Here is a 24,253-nt window from a genome sequence, read left to right on the forward strand (position 1 = left end):
TGGAAAGAAAACCCTGAACAGTTTCTTTGTATTGTTTGAAGGCACTGATAAATGACTGAAATCCTCACAGCTGGTGAAAAGACTCTGGGAACTTTGTTTTGCAGCGCTGCAGCCTTAATCCATTGTGTGTGATTCTTCAACATCACAGTGAGCTCGGGTTCACGGACGAACACTCAGTGATAGGAAGAAGCCTTCAGTGTACCTAGTGTTTTGTACAACTGCAGGATTAGTTTCAATGAATCAAAAGTGGCGAACAAAGTGCTCAATTATGAAGTGATGTAACATTGGCTGAGTGGGAGTGCAGGCATTGTGTGTGTGTGTGTGTGTGTGTGTGTGTGTGTGTGTGTGTGTGTGTGTGTGTGTGTGTGTGTGTGTGTGTGTGTCTGTGTGGGTCTGGATGGTAGATACTTCCATGGCTGCTGTGACTGGTAGTGACATTCTCCAGCAAGGAAAATGTATCAGTCTAATTGGCACTCTGTTTGAAATGCGTCATCTGTAGACAGACAGTGAAAGAGCATGTGGCTCTTTGGTGAGTGTGTGAATGTGTGCGTGCGTGCGTGCGTGCGCGTGCGTGTATGTGTATGTGTTTATGAGATCGTCTAGCTCAACAGTAGTAGTGTGTCTGCGATGGAGGAGAGCGTGTGGCACTTTTGTGGCGTGTGAACAGTCTGTGTGCAATAAATGAAGTGTCCGCTAGTGCTGTTTGTGATGCAAACTGCCAAGGCTGCACCTTTGTGACACAACGCTGTTTCTCTCAGTTATGTAAATAATTGATCTAGTCATGTAATATTCCAGCGTTGTGGCATTCAGAGGAAAACAAACACATTCCTCTCATTTTTACACAACTCTCTTATATCAGGGTTCCCCCCCCCCCTCTCCCCCTCCACCTTCCCTTTCTCTCTTCCTGGGGCATGGTCCAGTACTAGAGCCTCTGAAACGCTCACTCAGCTTCTTTACTTGTTAAAAAAAAAGCTCTTTTCATCGCTTATTTGTTTGTGTGTTGGGGGTTTTGTACCTGCTTTGAAAAAGTTTGCTGTCCCAGAACAAGAAAGAGGAGGAGGGGGTAACTAACGGGCAAGGAGCATGTTCGGAGCTGTGCTGCGATGTGCTCTGCAGCCTACCTGCGCACATTTTACCTGCAGTTGCTATTTAAGGATTGGGAAATGCTATTAATATCTTTCTACCGTTTCCACCTTTCTCCTCTCTTTCTCCTCTCCCTCCCTTCTCTTTCTCTGCTCACGACACTCTACTCCTCTCCGGACAGAGCTCAATAGTTCCTCTCTTTATTGTTTGTTTGTTAGCTGCTGTTAGCATTGTGTAGGTGTGTGTGTGTGTGTTGCACTTTTGTAAACACAGGTGTGAAGTGCTGTATTTCCAAGGTGACATTTGACATAGTTTATGTCTTTCAGCCTCTGCTATAAATAATGTTCTAATTGAGGTGAGTTTGTTTAAGCGGGTCTATTTGTTTTGTATGTCCTTGTGAAAGGTCTCACTGCAAGTGTGTGTTCAATAATTCGACTGTGTCTCTTTTTCTTGCGTGTTTGTGCAACTGCAGCGTGTGCACAGAGTGCGGGTCAATTCCTGAAAGCCGCCGTCAAAGCCTCATTGATCAGGACTGGCGCCACACACATACATATACATACACATACGCATCCGACGTACACATGCACTCAATCAAGTAAAGCGACATGACCCCAGGGCCCCTTTCACTTTATGTCTAACTCCATCCCTCACCTGCTCTTTCTTTTTTTCATGCCAAAACCATTTCTTTCTCCTTTGAATCGTCAACCATCTGTCTTCACATGTTTCATCTGTTTCTCTGCATCTCCCCTTTCAGTCTTCTTCATCACCCTCTCCTCTCCCTCCGCCTCCTCTGTTGTGTGCAACTGATAGCTGCTTTATCATCCAGTGGTGATTGAATCAAAGGTGCACTCTCCCACAGCCCTGCTCTGCTTCCCTCCGCCAGGCACGATGACCGGCGTGGAGCGGAGAGTGCTAACCTGATAAACACACACTGTGTAATGCACCAAATACACAATGGAATATATGTTTATTAGCACAGGTTATGCCTATTTATCTCACTAAAATATTTTCACAGTCCAGTCAAAGTAATGTGAGATTTCCCTTTTCACTTATGTATGCTTACAGGAAAACAGCAGTAAAAGCACCCAGCCTATCTTCCATTAAAAGCAATCTGGTCGCCCTGTGTAGGCTGCTGTACATGTATTCGTTGCCGCCTGATGGCCCTCTGGAGTACCTTTTACATACAGAGGCGTGTGGTGTGATACTGGTTAGAGTTTTAGGGGGAGAGATACTGTACCTGGGATGTGAATGAATAACAATTGTAAAGTTGAAGAGATACTTTTTCTTTCTTTCTTTCTTTCTTTCTTTCTTTCTATGTCTCACTGTGCTTGCACTTTTCCTGACTTCCACAGTGTCCACGAGACAAATTACACTGCCGGCTTTTGGAGGAAAGTCAGATATTGTGTGTATATAGCAGAGCATGCATTATTCTTTCTAAAAGTTCTGGAGCAATTACTAATGCCAGACAGCCTTACAGTAAACCTCTTGAGTGGCTGACTTCCGTGAATTATTTTATTCATTATATCATGACAGACTTTTTGATTTGCTACACAAGTACCTCTCTACATTAACATGACCATTTATAATACGTGTAATGAGAAAGGCTTTTACTTCACTTTATCTTCCCGTCACACCAGGTTGCTTCACACGATCAGGCCAGTCGTCGCTGTTGAGACTGTGTTGACTATGCGGAGCTGAGGAGTAGTTATCCATACCAGATATCAGTGATTTCTTTATTGTCTTCACCATGAGAGCAATATTCATGCTGATATTTACCTTCTCTTGTCTCTTAATTCCAGAAAGCACTCATGGCTGAGCAGATTTGTTTCCCGACGTGCCCATGATACCAAGCCTTGCTGATTTGGTGCTTTGCTTTTAATTGACATTTCCCTGAAAGGAGGGAGGGTTTGTGCGACTGTGGTGAAAGTGTGCCCTCAGCAGAAAAGTGACTCCCTCTCCACATGCATCACTCATCAGTTTAATTTATATGTATGTATTTATTTATTAATGTATTTGTTTATTTGTACGTCGTCTTGGCGGGCGTTCCCAGGTCACTTCACTCAATTCAGTATGAACACTTAAGATAAGGGGATCAAAGAGGACTACATTTGTGGATTTTCATTCATGAATGATGTAGAGGTCACTCTAAATGACTGCTTGAAACAGGAATTTATATAAACTCAAATCTGGTGCTTGGAAGATTGTTTTAGAAAGCGTAAGTAGCAACCAATGTGCTTGGGGCTGAGAGCCACAGACAGAGCAGGGAAGTTTGATTGTTGGTTTTGATCTGATGATTTCAAGTAACACCATAGATAGACTGTATGTAAGAAGTGGACGTAGTCACCGTGACGTCACCCTTTGGTTTGTGGACTAGAGTTTGGCATTTTGATCACCATCTTGTTTTTTTGGAACCAGTGGCAAGAGAGGGTGGAGCACATTGTTAGGCTACCAAACTTAAAACACAATGTCAAAAGGTTAAAAGGTTAAAAGACAAAAAAACGAAACCGAAACCGGAAAACACCTCGGTAGCGTCCTGGCAATCACAAGTTAGCCACGCCCTAAAGCATACCCTGCCTTATCGTCTATTTTACTCTAAAAGGGATCCTAATTTACAAAATTAACATCATGCTGTGTTGAAGAAAACTGTAAAGTAACCACTGAGATCAAGAACTCATTAGAAAAATGTTTACTGAAGGTAATAAATCAAGTGAGAAGTTGGGTCATTTTCTCATAGACTTCTATACAATCGGATTTTGCAACCAGTGGAGTCGAAAGTTCGAAAGAATGCCCTTCTTTGCACTTCTGGTTTCACTTTTCAGACCTGGATGCACTACTTGAGTAACAATAATAAATACTATGATCAGCCTTATTCCAAAGGTGCTAGAAATACCATAATTCTCATCATCAGTCATCTTTGGTATACTCTCAGTGTCACTTTAAACAACACGGGACACTCTCATGTGCTTGGTTTGAGGGCTTCAATATAGGTGATGTAAATGGTATTAGGCAGACATATGGGAGTTTGGCAGTTATTGTGATTTGAGGCCTGCCTGTGGCTTGTGGCCTGAATAAGATGAGGTTTGAGCGGTTTGCCTCACAACGCCTAGCATAATTCTACATAAGTAACTCAGAGCAGTGTTTTGGAGTTGCTGTATGTAAGAGATAGTATTACATTCAGGTAAATGCAGAGTTGCTTTCATAACTTATTTTTTACGGGAATGTTGCATCTGCATTTTGTAAAAAGCCAAGCTGTTGATCCGGCACTCTGTGCTGTGACTTGTTTCCTGTCATAATGCACAAGTCAATAAAAGAAGCCACCTGAGATGCTGCGAATCTCCTCCTTATGGAAATACACTCAGCGCTTTGGGTTAATTGAGGGGAAAAAGACAGACAGTTTAGTCAGCACATTACTCAGTTGATGAACGACCAAAATGCATTGTTTGCAGAGAGTGAGTGCGTTCTCTCAAACTAACTCTCGTCCTGGCCTGCGTCACTGGGCTGTGAAATATACGGTAGTAATTTGGGGGTGTCTGTATATTCACGCTTGGTGTACGCTGTCTTTCTTGCCGTCTAAGATCTACTTTAACTTTTTATTCGTAGTGTCGCACCATCTGGACTGCTGCGTTCGGCCAGGTAGACGAAACAAGAAGAAGTTTCTCACTCGCTGACAATTGAATTAGTCAATGTTGAGGTTGGATTTGATCAAGTTTGAATTTCTTCTTCTACCACCTGAAGTTGCAAATGCTAATTATTTCCATCGTCTATCCAATTAGTGTACTCACCTTTAATGATGCACACTTTTAATCGCATTTTATTTTTAACCCTTTAGCTAACTTTAATTTAATTTAAAGCATTACTTCTAGCCAACGTATTTCAACTGTTTATCCATTTATTCTAGACAATTATTTCAGTATATAACTTCTTACCTTTTTTGACTTCTCTGCTAACTTCTCAGTCAGTGGCAACACGTGGATTTTAAGTTTAATAGGTGTTACGACTGTCTCAGGTTTGTGGGCGATGTGTACTGTGCAGCCGAATGTGGCTGGCAGCTCACTGGTAATTGTGACAATACATTTACAAAAGATCTTTTCAAATTGTTTAAGCGTCTCCATAATCTTTCTACATACACCTTGGTTTCTGCAGAAGCACGCCCTGTGTATCCCTGCCTTACAACATGCAAAGCTTACTGGTGTGTTTAACGGTCTTTCATTGAAATATGTTGGTTCTTCCACACAAATCAGTCAGGACAAAATCTCTTGACACCTCTCTTATCCTTTCTTCCTGTTTTCCTCTTATCATTTCCGATGTAAGGCTGATGCAAAACTATCAAACGTCTTCGCTCTTTGTCTCAACTGAGTCGACCCTCAGGACTTTAGTTTGAGAGGAAATGGGTCTTTCTTATCGTTTCCTCTCCTGCTGAATGACCGCTGATAAATGTATTGTGTGAGTTGCAAGTTTCACTTCTTATTCGTCTGTCTATTTTAGATGTATTCCTTTTAGAATAAGGATCCAGTATTTGTTTGTTTCTCAGCAGCAGCTGTCCACCGCAGCTCTGTTGACTGACTTGAACCCATTTTTTTTAAGCAGCTTTTTAATGTGAGTGCTTGAAATGCACACAGAGAAAGGGCACCATTGTGTGAGAATTGGTTTAGTGTCAAACAAATGTTCTCTAACTTTGGGCTCTGACATCTAGACCAGCTGGACCAGCAGCTGCCACCTGCCTAATCCTGCCTCACTGTTATTCACATGGCACAGAGGACGGAAGCTGCTGCTGTGTGTTTGTGTGCGACTCACTTCTCTCTCTAAGCTCTTACTCTTTTTACCTAACATGTGTTGTCATACAATAATACTCTGGGCACAGTTGTTGATCAGGTGCTCTGATTCTTGTCACTGCCACTGTGATCAGCTCGATTCTGACTCACCTAAATACTCATTTAAATTAAAGCTTATTGATGTAATTTATGGATAAAGAAAGTCTTCTAATTTTGTTTTTACATCACAAAAGAGGTTTTGTAGATACAAATATAGCGCCATGATACAACATACAGGAAATACACAACTGTATATGAGCGGCTGCATTATTAATCTACAGTATTGGACATTTTAAAGCTTTATTATGGGATGTTTTACACAACTCTTGTTTTTAATAGTTGTCTGTGTCATGATGTCCTTGCTGACTTTTTATTGTTTCTTGAATGCTGGTTGTTTTGTGTTCTCAGGTATCTCTTGATCTTAATGAGACCTCCTGATTAAATACAGTTACTGTGACGTTTACAGTAATATTAAGAAACATATTGATTTAATTTGTTCCCCAATTATCCCTATTATCATTATTATTATTATTATCATTATTATTATTATCATTATCATTATCATTATTATTATTATTATTATTATTATTATTATTATTATTATTATTATTATTATTATTATAATCATTATTATTATTATCATTATAATATAATAATAATTATAATAATAATAATAATAATAATTATCATCATCATTATTATTATTTTTATTTTTATTATTATTATTATTATTATTATTAGCATTATCATTATTATTATTATTATTATTATTATTATTATTATTATCATTATTATTATAATTATCATTATTATTATTATCATTATTATTATTATTATTATTATTATTATTATTATTATTATTATTATTATTATTATTATTATTATTATTATTTATTTCAACATGCAATGTTTGACAGATAACGAAGACACTACACGGGTGTTATATCCTAAGCTTATCTGAAATCAAATTCCACTTGTCTGCTGTCTGCTGGTAATACTGTACGTCCTTTTAATCTCGCTGTCGACAGTTCCTCTGAAACTCTAACAATAACTTTTTCCACTGGTTAAGTGGGACAGAGTGTGGCGGTTGGTACATAAGTGCCGACATTTTTCTTGTCAGCGGCACACTATTTCAAACATAAACGTTTTTACTTTGAGGTTAAACTTAATGTATCATCTTTAGTTTATTGGAGGTGGTTTGTAACTCTCGGGTCTTTCATGTTTCTTCTAAAAGAGCAATTCACATCGTGGATATCTGTGTGGGATAATTGCACTATGAACTAGAAAAGTATGTGATAATAATTTTGCCAATTTAAAGAGATGTTGGACAGAAGTGTAAATGATGTGCTCGTCTCTCTTTCTTGTCTCTCTGACCAGTGGAGACTTCTCCTGTGTGGTGGAAGTGTTTATACTAGCATGAGAGCATCTCCAACATAGGACACAATTGACCAGAATTTACTGTTGTGTTTTATTTACGAGTAGTTCTCAAACTGAAGTGGCCATTACTTGTGCGGGGTTAGTAATGTCTGTCCCTGTAGAGATGCAGTATCCCAGTCTCACTGTGAAAGAAGTGGTACAATACAGTGGTGTCTATCATCCAGTTATGTGTATTAAAGATGTCTTTTGTGCAGTATAACACAGATAAAAATACAAGTGGCCACATGCTCCACATATTGAACTGTTTACAACCTCTTCTCACAACCTCTCCGCTCTGCGTCGTGTAAACAGCCTGCAGTTCATACAAAGTTTCACTGACTTCTTTTTCACGTGACCGTTGGTCTCAGCCAAGTCAATCGTGGCTTACCATTTGTGCTGAGAAGCGCAGAATTTAATTTATCAACGTATACATCTTTTTGAAATGTCACTATTTGAAGCTTAGATTTGGTCACTTATCCTGATGGAAGCATTCGGCACACATGATTTGTTCAAGGACTTGTGGAAATTTGAAAAGTGCAGTATTCATTTATTTGTTATCAGTTTCTAGCTCGTAGAAATGGTGTAAATTTGGAAATAAATAAAACATGTTTTTTAAACCGAGGGTTATGGGGTTTAGAGGTTTAAAGCACTGAAATGCAGTTTGCATTAAATCAAACACAGTAAATGTTCAGTTACAACTACTATATATTAGCACTGTTATTTCTTATATACTGTACATAAAACAACTAAACTTGCTGTGTTACGTTATGGATCAACAATTCTCTTCCTGCTTATGCACAGTTATGTTTCTCTGTGTTGGTTAACCACGCAGAGACTGAACAAAGCATATTTGAATGAGTTGTATTTAGTCCATTTATTTTCCCTCTTAAGGTATTACAGTGTTCTCATTTCTGATGTGTGCATTTAGAAATGTTTTAACTGACATTTGTGTGATTCTGTGTTTTAGTTTTCTGCTGGTGTTCAGCTGCTTGGTGCTTTCTGTGTTCTCCACTATCCCCGATCACCAGAAGTTCGCCAACCAAGGCCTCTTCATCCTGGTAGGACTTCTCCCCTGTCTCACCACATATGACTACTTCAGCATCCATTTTCACACACGCCAGCTCACTTACTGCGGTGAATTCGTATTTGCTTGCATACGTGTTGCTTTGTTTGCCGCTGGAGGCACAGACAGTCATGTAAGCAGGTGGGCGGATTCAGGTGTTGTTGACTGTGCAGGAAATCACAGACATGATCCACTAATCCTAATAGCTATCCCATAATCCCCCATTTTCCTCTGTGCTCCAGCTGCTTTAGTAAAAGGTAATGGTCACTCGCTTTCTCCTTCTTAACCTGTCTCCCCTCTCTCTTCCCACGTTGCTCATCTTTACATGTTATTTAATGGTCGGACTCTTGACTTTTACATTCCCTCTGTTCACTCTTTCGATCAATCACCTGGCCATTAGCAGGCAATCAACCATTAGTGGTCTTTTACTTACAGGAACATTGGTTCAGTGCAACTTAAACTGCCCGTACAGTCCAGAAACCTGAAAGTAAGAAAGACAAAAAGATACAGAGTGGATTGTTAATAGGATATAACTATACATAGATATATATACATTTGTGTTAAACCTACAGTTCTAGCTTTGTAACCTTTCAGGACATTTAAATCATGTGAAGAATATCAGCTTTCAGTGTCGACAGGTGTGTTCATGTGCTATTGTAAAGATTGGAAAATTGACTTCCCAACTTCGATGTTCACCACACATGACGTGTCATCAATATGATGCTTTGAATACAATCATTGACTTTGATGAATTGTTTAGGGCAGAAGTTGTCAAAGGTTTTTCAGCCAAGGACCCTTTACGAGATAGAGAATATAAAGGAGACCCCTTCATGTATGTCCCTTGGAATCAGTTGAAGTAGTCCATTTTGTACACTTCTATTGGTTTAGTTATGTAAAAGAACACAAGAGAAATGTATTCGAATATATTAGATGTGTACATATTTGTACCATCCAAAAAGAAAAGCAATAAAACAATGCATTTTAAATAATATAGAATTAGTTAGATAAGAACGTGATCTATAAACAAATGTATTTAAGTTATTATAATTATTATTATAAAATAAAATAAACTATGAAGGCTTTTGTAAAATGTTATATCACGATAACTTAAATGAATGAATCTTAATAATGTCACAGACCTGATACACATGCTGAACAACTGATACACACATACATTAAAAAATGTTCTGGGTGTGTGGGGGCACATTTGTTTGGCTTGACTCTTGACTGCTGCATGACACTGACCTGTGTGTGTGTGTGTGTGTGTGTGTGTGTGTGTGTGTGTGTGTGTGTGTGTGTGTGTGTGTGTGTGAGTGTGTGTAGGAGTTCGTGATGATCGTGGTGTTTGGGTTGGAGTACTTCGTCAGGGTCTGGGCAGCTGGCTGTTGCTGCAGATACCGTGGATGGCAGGGACGGCTGAGATTTGCCAGGAAGCCTTTCTGTGTCATAGGTTAGTGTGTGTGTGTGTGTGTGTGTGTGTGGGGGGAGGGGGTTAGTGTGTATGAACAGTACACAAACCCACGTTAAAGTCCTGTGTGTGTGTGTACAGTGTTCATGAGAAAAATTGTGAAATCTTATCACCTCATAATGACTTGTCTTCACCTTCTCTCTGTGTTTTCTTAATGAACATCTTCCCAGACTTCATAGTATTTGTGGCATCGTTGGCGGTGATAGCAGCTGGGACGCAGGGCAACATCTTCGCCACGTCAGCCCTGCGCAGCATGCGCTTCCTGCAGATCTTGCGTATGGTCCGCATAGACCGACGGGGAGGCACTTGGAAACTACTGGGCTCAGTGGTTTACGCTCACAGCAAGGTGGGAACGACCTGCTAAATATAGTCCTGCTTCTACACATGCTCTACTACAAAAACACTTTCTCTGCTTTATATGAATGGCCGATATTTATAGGCACTGGTTAGTTGTCGGGATGCACCGATCCCATACTAAATATGGATATCGGGCTGATACTGACTCAAATAGCTGGATCGGGGGTTAGTGGCAATGAGGCCGATCTATTCAATTAGAAGGTATCTTTACGTCTGATTACACACGCACGTACTACGTCACGCGTCAGCAGCCCTCTGGTAGATCGCATGGCCTGAGAGAGCTAAAGTAATACTTATAGTATTTATCAAGTCTGTTTTTCGCAGTACTTCTGACTTAATTGGGATTTAATGTTTACATTTTGTTCACATTTTATGCCGTTGTATTGTTCGAAAATGGAATCGCTGCTCGGTATCGGCCGATAACCAAAGCCTGAAACAAATGAGTGAAAAAGCTGTATCGGTGCATCCCTTGTTAGTTGTGCAAGTATACTAATGCGTGGTAGCCACATACAGCTTTATGGATTATTATAAGAGCAGGAAGGAGTTATTAAAAGGCTGGCGATGATGGTTATTAATGGGATAAATACCTTAATAACTCTCAGGGTTGAGGTGTGGCGTAGTGGTGAGGCTGATGACCAGCAGTAACTTCATTACACTCACTGCCCTCAAACATCAAACTCCCCTTTAGTTGCTCATTTTGGGCAATTAGTTGTTAGTTTTTGTGCTGACCCAAACACCTGACACCCACCGGTTGATGGAAGTGATGCATCAGCTGTCTAAACAGAACTGTGCAGCCAAGTCAAAAGTGGACGCCAAATGTGATGATGACGGGAATTTATCCAATAATGATGATAGTGATACAGTAATGACAGCGGGGATTATGATGGTGAAGATGCTGCTGCTGCTGACAGGTGTGATTGATTCCTCCTCTCCGTCTCTCTCTCAGGAGTTGATTACAGCTTGGTACATCGGCTTCCTGGTCCTGATCTTTGCCTCCTTCCTCGTCTACCTGGCAGAGAAAGACATCAACTCAGACTTCAACACCTATGCAGACTCCCTCTGGTGGGGAACAGTGAGTATTACATAATACACACAGGCACGCAGGAAAAGAAATCATATTGAAGTTTTGTCTTTAAAATTGTCTTATTAACAAAAAGAGACAGATAAGAAACAACAGGGCGACAGAAAATACAAACATAAAGAGGTATTTAATACGCACAAGAATCAATGCAGAATATTTTCTGAATAGGAAAACGTTTTTTTTCTATTCAGAAAATATTCTGAATTGATTCTTCGTCGTATATATGATATGAGAATCATCAATGAGTGGGATTATAGACAATTTTAACAAACATACATTTACAGAAACATGATTTTAGAAATTGACGACCCCTGGACACTCAAAATATGCGGCGGGTGTAAATCAGTTCAATCAAAATACACGCAGACCCCTTAGGACACCATATGACTATCACACATACATGTATGTGCATGTGAGATCATATATATTTGTTCACCCACCCAGATTACTCTGACCACTATTGGCTACGGTGACAAGACCCCTCGCACTTGGCAAGGTCGGCTCCTCGCTGCCGGCTTCGCTCTTCTGGGAGTCTCCTTCTTTGCCCTTCCTGCTGTAAGTCTCCTGTATATTTAAATCTATTTATTTACTCAAAACCCTGTCAGTGGCTCCTCTCAGCCTGGTCACAGTTGCTCTCCTGACTTTAATTTGACCTCTGACCCTCAGGGAATTCTGGGGTCAGGCTTTGCCTTGAAGGTTCAAGAGCAGCACCGGCAGAAGCACTTTGAGAAGAGGCGGATGCCTGCTGCCAACCTGATACAGGTAATAGCCACAGTGAGAGTCTTTTAATATGGGGTTTAATGAATTAAAACGCAAGTGGAGAGTTAACTTTCACTTTGTGTTTCTGTGTATTCTTTGTGTCTTTCTTCAGGCCGCATGGCGTCTCTACTCTACAGATGCCAAACACTCGTATCTGACAGCTACATGGTACTTCTATGACAGCATGTTGCCGTCGTTCAGGTAAGCGCTCCCATTAGTGTACACGCTCAGCGCTGAGTGGATTCAACAATCAGACATCTGTAGTTGTCTTTGGTCATTTATTTGAAGATTTGTCATAAATGCAGAGATGACAGAGATTTGAGAGTTACAACACAAAACAGTGAATTATGTGCATTACTTAGCGTTTTGTCCCTGCTCATACATTTATATCGTTATGAAAAGACACATACCAGAGATGCAACCTTTTATCCATGAAGAAGCCCAGTCAGTGAAATGTGTGCAGTCCTCTCTTTTTTTAATTGTTATTTTAAATTAAATGTAGGCTCAGCCCTTATACATGCTTCTGCCACCACTGTTCAATAAAGTTTCATTACTTTTGCTCTACGCAGTGGTTTCTTATATTTTGCGTTTATGTATTAATTTCACTAATTTTTATTTGCTTAAAAGGAAGGGGACATGAGAAGCTCAAATAGAAACATCTCTTTTACATCAAGTCAAAAACTTTCATATTGCAATATTTTAAAGGCACAATGAGTAGGAAAACAAAAGAATATATAGACTTCAATAAAATAATCACTCTCAATCGTCAGTTATGACCACTACAAGTGTGTGGCTGTGTCTGTGACTGCAGAGACCCGGCTGCCCTCTGCCTGTAATTTCTCTTTTCTTTTCATTTTGCCGAGTTCAAGACGTTTTCCGAGCATCAACCTTTAAAAACGTAGCGACCGGGAGCCAGATCGTAAGCTCAGCATCCAAGAGGAAGTTATGAAAATGGTGGACACGGCTACGAAAAGATTTAGTTGAGCTGAGGAGGAGGGGCCAACTTTGAATGTAGTGTTTACAAACCGACTAATCCTTCTCATTGTGCCTTTAAATAAAATAAAATAAATCACATTTCATGTTACTATTCTCAAGTATCCCTCTTCTTTTGAGTGTTTGGACCATTGGTTTGGCCTTTTTGTGAGTTCTTCCATATTTTCTTGTTTTTTGTTCATTTGTCATGTTTTTTTTTTTTGTGTTCATTTGTGCACGTGGGGGTGTCAGAGAACTGACGCTACTGTTCAGTCACCTCCAGCGACAGCGTAAGACCAAGAAGGTTCTCCCCAACTCCTACCACACGCTGCTGTCTGGGCTGCGGCCCTACAGCCCCCCCTACCTGTCAGGGGACAGGTACGCACCCCGCCACCTCTCGCAGCCTCACAGCACATCCCGACAGGTGGCCGAAAGTTTGCCTGCACTCATGCTCACACACAGACACAATATAAAAACAGTATCAACAGGGACTTACAGAAGAATACATTCAACAGGTGTACAAAGACTGCTTCCGGAGCTTTCTGCATGAATGTGTATCTAACGATGTTTCACTAATGCTGATCTGAGACCACTGTGTTGCAGGCTCCCCTGTGCTTCTCTGCACCTTTGTCTGCTTAGCTCATACTCTTGACATCACCACCGCCTCCCGCTGTTCACTTACTGGTTGCCTCTTCCTGTCTTCCTCTTTCTTTCCCTTTATGTCCATCGTATCTTTTCCATCCTCCATCCTTCATCTGTTCTCAGGAAGGCAGAAGTTCCATGCAGGTTTGTTCTTCAAGTCATGAGCTGTGCTTGTGGGTTAAAGGGGATTCATAGTCAGGGTGAATTTGTTGCATTAGATTGAGAACGTATTTAGTTTAAATAAAGCCAAGTTAGTAAAGGGCTGATTATGTGAAATGTATGTATCGGACTTATGCATGCATTAGATGAGAGAAGCACCTGAATAATTCAAGTTTTTCTGGTAGTAATGTCTTGGATTTGAGGAGCTGCTGTCACACCATGATGTTTAATGGGCTGTCTTGATGAATATACTCGGGTGAAACACTACCCCACTACCTTTGCATGATCCTTCCCCACCTGCCGGTTCAAACCCACCTCCTCTCTTCTCACTAACGGTGTCTCTATAATCCAAAACTGCCTCTCAGAAGTAAATATTCCAGTTTTAGGTAAGGCAGCAAGATCAGGAAGGGCTATTTGGAATATTGAGATCTCACACGTCGCCCCTCCATCCTCACAGTCTCTCCCTGGTGTTTCCTTTGCTACGTTTTATCCAATCGGGTTAACCATGTACCCAGGTTGTGTCCCAGAACTTCTTGTCCCCCCCCCCTTCCTCCCTTCTTCTACTCCTCTCCTCCCCTCACCATCTCTCCCTCTGCCTTGTGTGTCTCCTCAGTCAACTCCTTTCTAAAAAACGGGGTCTCTTCCGGATTCATGGCCGCAAGCAGAGGTATCCGTGGCAACAAGCCTGTGCACGGGGCACGCTAAAATCTATAACACCACTCTTACTCCTCCTTACACGCACACCTTGCCTGAAACACTCAAACATTTGTGGATTGGTGCAGTAGCTTGCTAAATGTTATGTTTTCCCACCGTAACCTGGACGTAAATACTTTAAACGGTTCACTATACTCTGGTCCACAAATGCTTGAGTGAGTCATTGAGTATGAAGAAATGCTGTGCTCCTCTTTCCTGAAAGGATGTTTCTCCAGCTCCGTCTTTCCTGTTGGAGAAACTAGGGCTGGTTTTGCTTGCTTTGGCTTGAAAGTCAAAATAAACCATGTGTTGAAAACACAACAGAAGTCCTGGACATGGTTTATGACAATTTGACAAAAATACACATTTCTAATTTGCTAACATCAAATGTTTCATCTCTGATGAAAATATTCACTCAAAAATAAGCAACAACTTTCCCCAAATTTCGAGCTTAAGTCAAAAGAATTGCCCCACTCTTGACTTGCTTTATGTTTTCAATTCAGTTGTTTGGCTCATTTATAGTGTCTTCTTGAAGAGAAGGTTTAAATGATTCAGCACGCTTGCCTATTTCAGATTAGTCATGAAACCTTTCAACAAAATCAGCATGTTTGTGCTGTATTTTTAAAAGGTTTTTAAGTGCTAAAATGTTTGCATGCGATATTCTTTCAATGTTTTGGAAAGATTCAGTGAAGTTTATGGTCCTGAATGCATCCAAATCATTTACTTGCAGCATGCGAAGCTCTTTCACTCTATCTTCCCCATTTCCTCCAATCTACCTGAAGCATTTCAGCTTGCTTGTATGAAATGCCGTTACCACTAACCTCCCAGAGCTATTTAAATTTTAATTTAAATGGCCGTCTAAAACACACGCACAACAAAGAGTATATCATCGTAAAGATGTGGGAGTGAACGACCGGGCTGGAATTGCTCTGTGGTGCATGATGTTGTGCATTGCCTTATGGATCCGTGACAGTGTGTAACATGTAAGTGGCTACAGAGACGGCGTGCTCTCCAGAGCATGCAGTAACAGCAGGGTTAGGTTAGGAGTCAATCTGTTGGAGAGAACGGCCACCAAATAGCTTTCCTCCTGTAAATAGATGACCTCACATAGCGGCCTGCCTGAGTTGTTGTGAGTGGTATATTTAATGAGACACCTTCTGTACGGCTGCGCTTTGAAGCCGATCATTTTGCTTATTCACTCTGTGATGGGATTAAGGAAGCGTGTCTTTATTCTGATGCTACATGGAACATTTTCCGCCGGCCCAGCACTACTGCGAGTCTTGAATCAGGTTTCAGTCTTATTCTGCTGAATCAGGTGCTATGATAGGCACATTAAATAATCACATCCTCAGGGCAGAATCAGTTTTTAGCAATATTGAGTCAGCTAGTCTGTCCTTTGTTGAGACAAAATGTAAATGTCTGTTTGTGGCGCTGTTTTGTCTGTTTGTTGATGAGTCTCACTGATGATTGTCCTGAAAGTCCGAGGCCATATTTTGTTGTGTCACTTTTACTAACTAACTCTTTTCTAACAAGCTCAGGCCGCCGCTCTGCTGCTCCCCTAAACTCCCAGGATAACACAGTTTAGATTTTCATTAAGGTCAAAGGCATGGACTTTGTGATCATTGAGAAAAAAACCCTATTATGATCCAAGAAGAATGCTGTGCCTACGGATGTTTGAATATTGTATCTTCACTTTCAGCAGTAAAATGGGCTTCCGGGATCGGATCAGGATGAACAATTCCCGAGCATCCCAAAACATTAGGAACAAGGCGTCACCGGGCTCCAGTGTCCGCCACTCTCCCAGCCAGGAGAACATCCCCGAGGCCACCAGCCCGAAGGTCCAGAAGAGTTGGAGCTTTAACGACCGCACGCGCTTTCGCACCTCGCTTCGCCTCAAACCACGTCCACCTGCTGATGGTAGGTAACACACACATATCCAAACACTTTCATTATTGTTGCATGTTAATGTTTGTCCCTCTGTCTTGGCTCAGTGGAGGGAGTCGGGGAGGACAATGTGGAAGACAAACCATATTGTGACGTGGCCATGGAGGATGTGATCCCAGCAGTAAAGACACTCATACGGGCTGTCAGGTGAGTCCTGCCATCAGCAGTATTACTAGTTATACCTACAGAGGAATTATTGTATTTTTACTCACACACACATATGGTGGTCAACGCTGTAATGTTTCCATCCAGTTAAAAGCAATGGAAAATGCATTTTTTAATTCCTTTGAGCACTAACAACAACAAAAATATTGCGCTGGAGGAATTTTAGTTGCTGCAACCGCTAACTGAAGGTCTGACCCGCTCTCCTCCCGGCGGAATAGTCTCCTAGCTGCGGGGAAGGTGCCATATCGCTATTTTCCAAGGATAATACGAGCTGTCATAGGAAAACCTTTTTTGGGAGAAGGTAAAATATATATATTTTTTTCCATCTATTTTTATTTCATCCCTTGTCCCCTTACAGGCTTTATAAGTGTACACCTGTCTCACAGATTAATGTTTTTATGGAAGGAGTTTAGAAAGATTATCCTGTTATCACCTGTTCTTAAGTCATAAACACAGGAGAAAGAAAAAGTAGTTATAATTATAGTTTATATATTTCTTGGACCTAACATGCTTAAGATAAATGCTATAAAATGGTTAATCCAGGCTGAGTTAAATATAACAAGTTATCAAAGTTACCAAATAATTGAGAGTGTTATACCAGTAAAACTAAATTCAAATGTGAAAACCTTTTTGGCCAGCGACAGATTGTGTTTCCAGGTATACAAACACGGCTCCTTAAGGTGCAAGCTGCAGCTGCTGCTGTGCCTCTGCTCTTTGATAGAATAAGGTCACTTTGGTCAGATGAACAACCCAGGCATGTGCATTCAGACATGGGTAAATGCTCATGCTATTTGACAGCCTGCATTAGTACGTGAACATGCTGCTCTTCCATTTAGGCCAGGGGTGGGCAATTCAGTTTTACAAGGGGCCACATGAGAAACCCGAGCTGTGTTGGAGGGCTGAATCAACAATACATTGAACTTAATTCTGCTCAATATTAATTTTCTCCCATTGTAAAAAGCAGTACATTATATATTTTGATTAGCTGCGACTGGTAAACAAAAGAATAAGGATATTCTCTTCCAATAAATATATGAAATTGTGGAGTGGGTCAAATAGGAAAATACTCCTAGAGAAGTAATAAACAGTACAAACAATCATTACATCAGTATTCTTCACAAACCAATACTGAAAAGGTGTTTTACAGTATGTAAAGATAAGCAAGTAATCAACTTTATACAAAAAGCAATAAGTGCTTTTGATGTTTTTCAGTTCTTTACTTGTCCAGTGAGAAAGATCCAGTCTGTCTTGAGCTTGAACAAGTGCACTGAAATCTGGTTGAATGTCTGAGGTGGATATGCGCAGGACAGCTGACAGGTGATCATCAGTGATAGAGGATCTGTATCTGGATTTGTTGAACTTCATCACTGAGAATGTCTGTTCACATATGTAGGTAGATCCAAAGAGGACCAGAATCTTCTGAACCTCATGTGTGGAAAGTTCTCCTCTTTCAGGGAAGAGTAAAACTCAGGCAGTGAGACTGACCTAAAGTGCTCTGACAGAAGTGTGTCAGACTGCAGGTCAATGAGTTCAAGCTGAACATCACTGGGTGCATCATCCACATTGCATGTAAATGGGGAAAAATCATGTGCATTTCATTCTCAACTGTTTTAAAGTCTTGAAATCGCCTCCAAAACTCACCATGCAGTGCTTCTAACATGGATGAGTACCTGTGAAGGTGATCAGCTGATGGTGTGGCTTCCTTCAGTGTTGGCAAGTGGGTGAGAATGTTGTCCTCCATTTGGCTTGAGAGAAGCTGCAACTTTCTCATGAAAGCCTTCACTGCGCTGTATATTTCATGCACAAAAAAGCCCTTGCATTGTTTGATATTTAGTTAATTCATTAGTACAGTCACATCTACAGCAAAACCAAGGTCTGCCATCCAGTCTGCATCTGAAAGCTGTGGGACGTCCTATCCTTTCTTCACACAGAAGTCTTGACTCTCTTCTCTCAGGTCCCACTCTTTGCCCAGGCTGAGCCACCTGACAGCTGTGAGGTAGCCTATGTCACGATGTTCAGTCTCATTTTCCTCCAAAAGTGCAACAAACTGTCTGTCACAGTGCTTGACATCAAACAAGCTCTTGCCCTGATGAAGTTAACTATTTTAGTTACAACATCAACAACATGGTTAATGTTTAGAACTGACTTACACAACACTTCCTGTATAACACAATGCAAACATACCCATTTCTGTTCAGGGTTCATTTCTGTCACTTTATACTGCATTCTCTTCACAAGTCCAACATTTTTCCCTGTCAGATTTGGACAACCATCCGTTGTCACGCCTGCCAGCTTGTCCCATTTCAGTCCCAACTTGTCCACACATGCATTTACCTCAACAACAACAAATGAATGAACAAATCACTCCCTGTTGTTGTCCCTTTCATTGACTGCATGGCTTCTCAAATACCTCCCTTTTCTCCGGGCATATGAGTGCTGCAGAATCCACCAACACTCCTTGATAAACTCTCCGTCAGAAAACGGTTTTGTGGGATAAGACATAACTTGTCTTGACAGCTGCATCTCTGGATGTGCAAAGTTTTGTAAAAAGTCCTTGTTGGTTTTGCAGTTTAGCTAGCAAAGCACCCGACTCCTTTTCCCGCTCTTCATCAGACAAGTTCTTGAACAAAGCGACCTGCGCACCACAAACTAAGCACACGGTTTTACCTTTCACTTCTATAAATAAATACTTAGCAGTCCATGTCTTCTTGAAAACGCGGCATTCTGTATCAATCTTTCTTATTTTGGCGTGAGCGGACATTCTGAGGGCTAGCATCACTTGTAGCTGTTCACGTGCGCGGCACGCATACGTAAATAAAGAAAAACAGCACCCTTTTCAAAATAATAGCAACACAGTTAGAAAGTTATTTACACCATGCACACAATACAATGGTGTTGCTTTTATTTTGAAAAGGGTGCTGTTTAAAAAATATATATAGTTTTTCATATATGTTATAATTTACGATTGTCCTCACAATGCCCAGGTCTGATGTAGGCGCTGGCGTGCGCAGATTCAGCTGACGGAGTAGAAATGTCCACTTAGGAGAGGTAACTGAGCCCTCTTGCAGGCAGGGTTACTTATCTTGTGTGACCTTGTCCCTCAGGAAGCACGGCTCATTCAGGCCGGTCATGTGGCGCGATAGGGTGGCCAATTAGAGAGTTGTGCAGAGACAAAAAACATTGTAAAGTTTGGAGAAAGACAACTGTAATAACAGTTAATTAAGAGCATTGCTGATGTTGATGTCATCTCTTCCTGTAAGGCATACTATATAAGCTATGCTGTAATGTCACTGTAGTGTGCGAGTGATGGATGTTCTTACACAGACACTTTGAATGAATGGATACGGCCTTCCTCAGATTACAGTCATGAAGAACAGCAAAGAACTCTGCACATGAAGACTAGGTGCTCATAAATCATGGACATTGTGTAAATAAATGCTCTGCTGGCAGATCTATACCATGATTATAATAATTAGTAATTACTCATGTGTAAAATGCAAAAATACCTTCTGTTCTGGAATGTGCAGATATCCCCCAGGGTTACCAACAATATCGTGAATGCAGCCTCCCCCTTACACACACACACACACACACACACACACACACACACACACACACACACAATCACACACACACACACACACACACACACACACACACACACACACACACACACACACACACACACACACACACACACACACACACACACACAGAGTAACAGCGTAGAGTTTTTCACTGATGGCGGCAGAAAAAAACTATTGCTTGGAAACATCTGGTGTAGGGGCCCCGCTCGTCTCCAGAGAGGTTTGATGAGAGCGCATTAGATCGACTCTCTTTGGGGTCCCTGATGTCAGCGCTGTCCCCTCACAGCTTTTCTCATGGTAGCTTGACGTCTCTGTGTGGCTCCATATGCACTCTGGGAAGCTCTTGAATGAAGTGTAGACGTGGCTGGAAATAAACGCTTTAGATGAGTCTAGATTTGTCATCATCTTTACTACAATATTGAATGATCCATCCCGATTATGTTTATTGTAAGTACTCAGCTGTTTGAACCTGGTGCTAACACTTCAAGGGATGTATTACCTATAGGGTTGGGGCTCGATTTGTTTGTTTTGGACAGTTTGGAATCACCAAAGTCACACAATAACACAAACTAACCGATCAACCAGAATGTCCAAACTTGGGGCATGCAGACCATCTATACACTGACTGTGGACCTCATTTAACCCCTCCTCAAAACATCCAAACTATCTCCTTAAACTGAAGGTTTTTTCTTTGCAGACACACAGCAGGTAGATATTTTCTGGTCTTGGGATGCAGCATGATACATTAGTTTGATGTCATTATGCCACTGATATGTATTATATGACTCCTCCTCAGGTTTGCACTTGACTCAGCAGATCGCTCTGACCTCAGCTGCTCTGTGCTGTAGACAATAGAAGAGAGGGAGTTCCTATAGATAGTGCAGGTGTGTAATCAGCAGGTGCTTCACTGTGTTAACACACACACACACACACACACACACACACACACACACACACACACACACACACACACACACACACACACACATGCAGCAGCCTCGCCGAGTTTCATGATTGATGTTTGTGAAACACAGAATTTCGCAGCAGGCCTTAGTGCTGAGACTTCACTTTTAAAGAGACACATGTGGTTTATCAGTGCCTGGCTGCTTGGATAAATGCGTACAGTGTTCTGTTCATGTACGGAGGGAAAAGGCAAGAGGAGAAGAAGAAGAAGAAGAAGAGGATGGGAAAACAAGGCCTGATATTTCTTTCTGTGACTCCCCTCACGCACAAATCCAATACTGCACAAAACCCATTTCTGCACGTTTGCAGTCTTGGATGAAGCTCCTACTTTATTAAATAAATAGTTTGAACATGCTTACGATTTATAAAAATGTGATCTTTGGTCATCGTCATCACTTTTTCTAGCATCTTAGCTGTAATAAATCATTTGATGTTTACGCATTATATTCCTCTATAAGAATGATTGAACACACATAATGTAGATTTTGTTCACTGAGCAGGTAGGTAGTCTTATCTGGCGAAGAGTCAGACTTGCCCCTTCAGTGGCTCTCCCTACTTGGCCCCACCTAGGATTTGTGTCAGCATAACAGTCATTTTGAAGTCACAGATTAAACCTTATCATTGGAGACTATCATGAATCCACCTTTGCTGAATTGCAAAACTATTTGCACCAGCTATGCAAGCATTTGGGTTCACAGATGACACTTCCTCCAATCATCGCTGTGTTGTTACGTCTCAACTTCCTAACATTAGGAAGGTATAATATCTTTCAGTGAGCTGTGCCAGCTATACTGTGCAAGTAAATGTTGCACCGTAGGAGAAAGTTTTCTGGGGGGAGAGGGGGCCACACTAAAACCTGACCATTTATTATGAAAGCTATTTTATCGACTTAGAAAGAGAGTCAGCATTTCCAAGAAACCTATGAAGGATCCAAATCAGAAATCACCCCCCCCCCCCAAGCTTTTCTTTTCCCCACACCTGAGAGACCCACCTTGACAAAATAAATCTGCATCTACCTGCAAAATGGGAAAAACCGCCAGCAAAAACACCCAAAACCCAGGAGTCATCAAGAAGCAGAGTGCTGTGCGAGGGGGAGGACTGCGCTGACAGCTGCTATAGACCACCACTCCTCCTCCCCTCGCTCCTCTTCTCCTTCCCTCACACCTTCTCTTCCTCTTTGTTGTAGCACCGGTCACTACACAAAACTGTGCGCCGTGTGTGGCTGCTGTAATCGCAAGCGCTGCAGACCTCAACAAAAGCTACAGCGGTTATTTCAGAAGCTGACCTCTCTCTGAAGTTCAGATTTCACTTGCTCCTGCTAAGCCCACGTGTGTGTAGTTGTGTTAGCTCTGACCGTGAGCGTGTGTAGTTGTATGCATTTGTGGCGTTATTTAGTTTGTTGCGTGTGTTTGGTTGTGTACACTTGGTGTGTGCGTGACGTTTTCTCAGAACAGCTGAGTGTTTCTGATCTTCTGCTTCCCAGACCTTTGAAGTGATTTCTTTTCTTCCTCCTGCGAAGGCAAGTAGGAGTATTATCGTGGACTTAGTCGTCTGTGTGTGTGAGATAGGGATTCCTTGTAAAAAAAAAGAAGAAGAAAAAAGCCCTCTTTGCTTGCCCTCATGCTCTTTCTCACTCCTCCCTCTCCCCCAGCTTGACTTGTGGTGCAATCCATCACAGGGTGAGATGACAGCTTGAGTGTGTATATTTTGTCTCGCTTACATTTGGTGTTTCCGGTCCTTCTGTGGAACCAGCATCTCCGAGCGGCCTATCGCGTAAGTGATAAGAAGGGAATTAAATGACCCTCCCAACACAGAAAGCCAGGCGCACACACACACACACACACACACACACACACACACACACACACACACACACACACACACACACACACACACACACACACGCTGCAGAGGATGTTGTCACTGCTGGGTCAACATTCCTCGGGACGTGGGTGGTGATGTGTGCACTGGAGCAGCTGTGGTCCAGCAACATGGCTGTCAAATTAACAAAAGAGCAAAAGAGCAGGAACAGAGGGAAGCTCTGATAGAGGTGTGTGTGTGTAGTGAGGATTTGTGCTAATTGCTGAAACGGCAAGTACCGATAAGTAAATGTCTCCAGGAGATGTTGTCATCATCACAATATATCCACATGGTTAAATAGTGGGGGTGACTCTGCTCTCTTTATGGAGCTGTTAGTGAAAGATAAGGTCACTCTGACTGTAATTAATCTTGTTATTCTAAGGGTCTGCCGCACCGTTTGATAGCTCTCCTGCCTCTGCATTTTTCCGAAGGTTTACTGTACGTCCATATATGTGTGTGTGTGTGTGTGTATGTGTGTGTGCGCAGTGTGAGGTTCTTTAAAGGTGCTCAGAGGAGTGCTGTGTTTTGTGTAGGATCTTGAAGTTCCTCGTGGCCAAGAGGAAGTTTAAGGAGACGCTGCGTCCGTATGATGTGAAGGACGTCATAGAGCAGTACTCTGCGGGACACCTGGATATGCTGGGCCGTATCAAGAGCCTGCAGATGCGGTACGTTTCTCACATATAATAAAAAACAAAAATCTCCAACTCTCTCATTTCCCCAAAATGTCAAACTATTCCTTCAAGCTTGCACCAAATGACTAAAATAAAAACATTGTCTTCTAATTCGAAGTCTTCATCATATTTATGGTAATCTCTTGTCAGGGTGGACCAGATAATTGGGCGTGGAGCCGTTCAGACAGATAAGAAAGCGCGCCCTGAAAAAGGAGAGAAAACACCTCCAGAACTGGACCCACTGGATGAGCTAAGCATGATGGGACGTGTAGTCAAGGTGGAGAAACAGGTAACAGAGGAAGAGTTTAATTCCTATAGAATGTATGTAACTGTTCTCTGTATGTGAATCAGTTGCAAAATCACAATAAATTGCTTTTATTCAATCTGCTAGAAAAAAAAAAAAAAAATTTAAAGCCATGAAAAGAACAGGAATAAACTTATTATTAAATTATGTAATTCATCATTTAAGAGCTGGAGTCCCTGTTCAACTAACAGAGTGAGCGTTCTGCAGCTCACAGGAGGATTAAAGAGCTAATGGCTAAGACTCACGAGATATGTT

General features: G+C 41.4%; 1 protein-coding gene across 2 annotated transcripts in view; it reads left to right on the forward strand.

Annotated features, from left to right (window-relative positions):
• kcnq4 (potassium voltage-gated channel subfamily Q member 4) overlaps nt 1–24,253 on the forward strand; it is a 45,159-nt gene that overhangs the window by 17,118 nt on the left and 3,788 nt on the right. For both annotated transcript variants that reach the window (XM_029443416.1, XM_029443417.1), the window contains exons 2-13: nt 8,278–8,368; nt 9,697–9,823; nt 10,012–10,187; nt 11,145–11,270; nt 11,724–11,834; nt 11,946–12,041; nt 12,151–12,239; nt 13,263–13,388; nt 16,204–16,421; nt 16,496–16,595; nt 23,557–23,688; nt 23,845–23,983. In XM_029443416.1, the coding sequence (XP_029299276.1) occupies nt 8,278–8,368; nt 9,697–9,823; nt 10,012–10,187; nt 11,145–11,270; nt 11,724–11,834; nt 11,946–12,041; nt 12,151–12,239; nt 13,263–13,388; nt 16,204–16,421; nt 16,496–16,595; nt 23,557–23,688; nt 23,845–23,983 (1,531 nt within the window). The remainder of the gene's footprint in view (nt 1–8,277; nt 8,369–9,696; nt 9,824–10,011; nt 10,188–11,144; nt 11,271–11,723; nt 11,835–11,945; nt 12,042–12,150; nt 12,240–13,262; nt 13,389–16,203; nt 16,422–16,495; nt 16,596–23,556; nt 23,689–23,844; nt 23,984–24,253) is intronic.

This window comes from Cottoperca gobio, chromosome 11, assembly GCF_900634415.1.
Source record: "Cottoperca gobio chromosome 11, fCotGob3.1, whole genome shotgun sequence".
Taxonomy (NCBI): domain Eukaryota; kingdom Metazoa; phylum Chordata; class Actinopteri; order Perciformes; family Bovichtidae; genus Cottoperca; species Cottoperca gobio.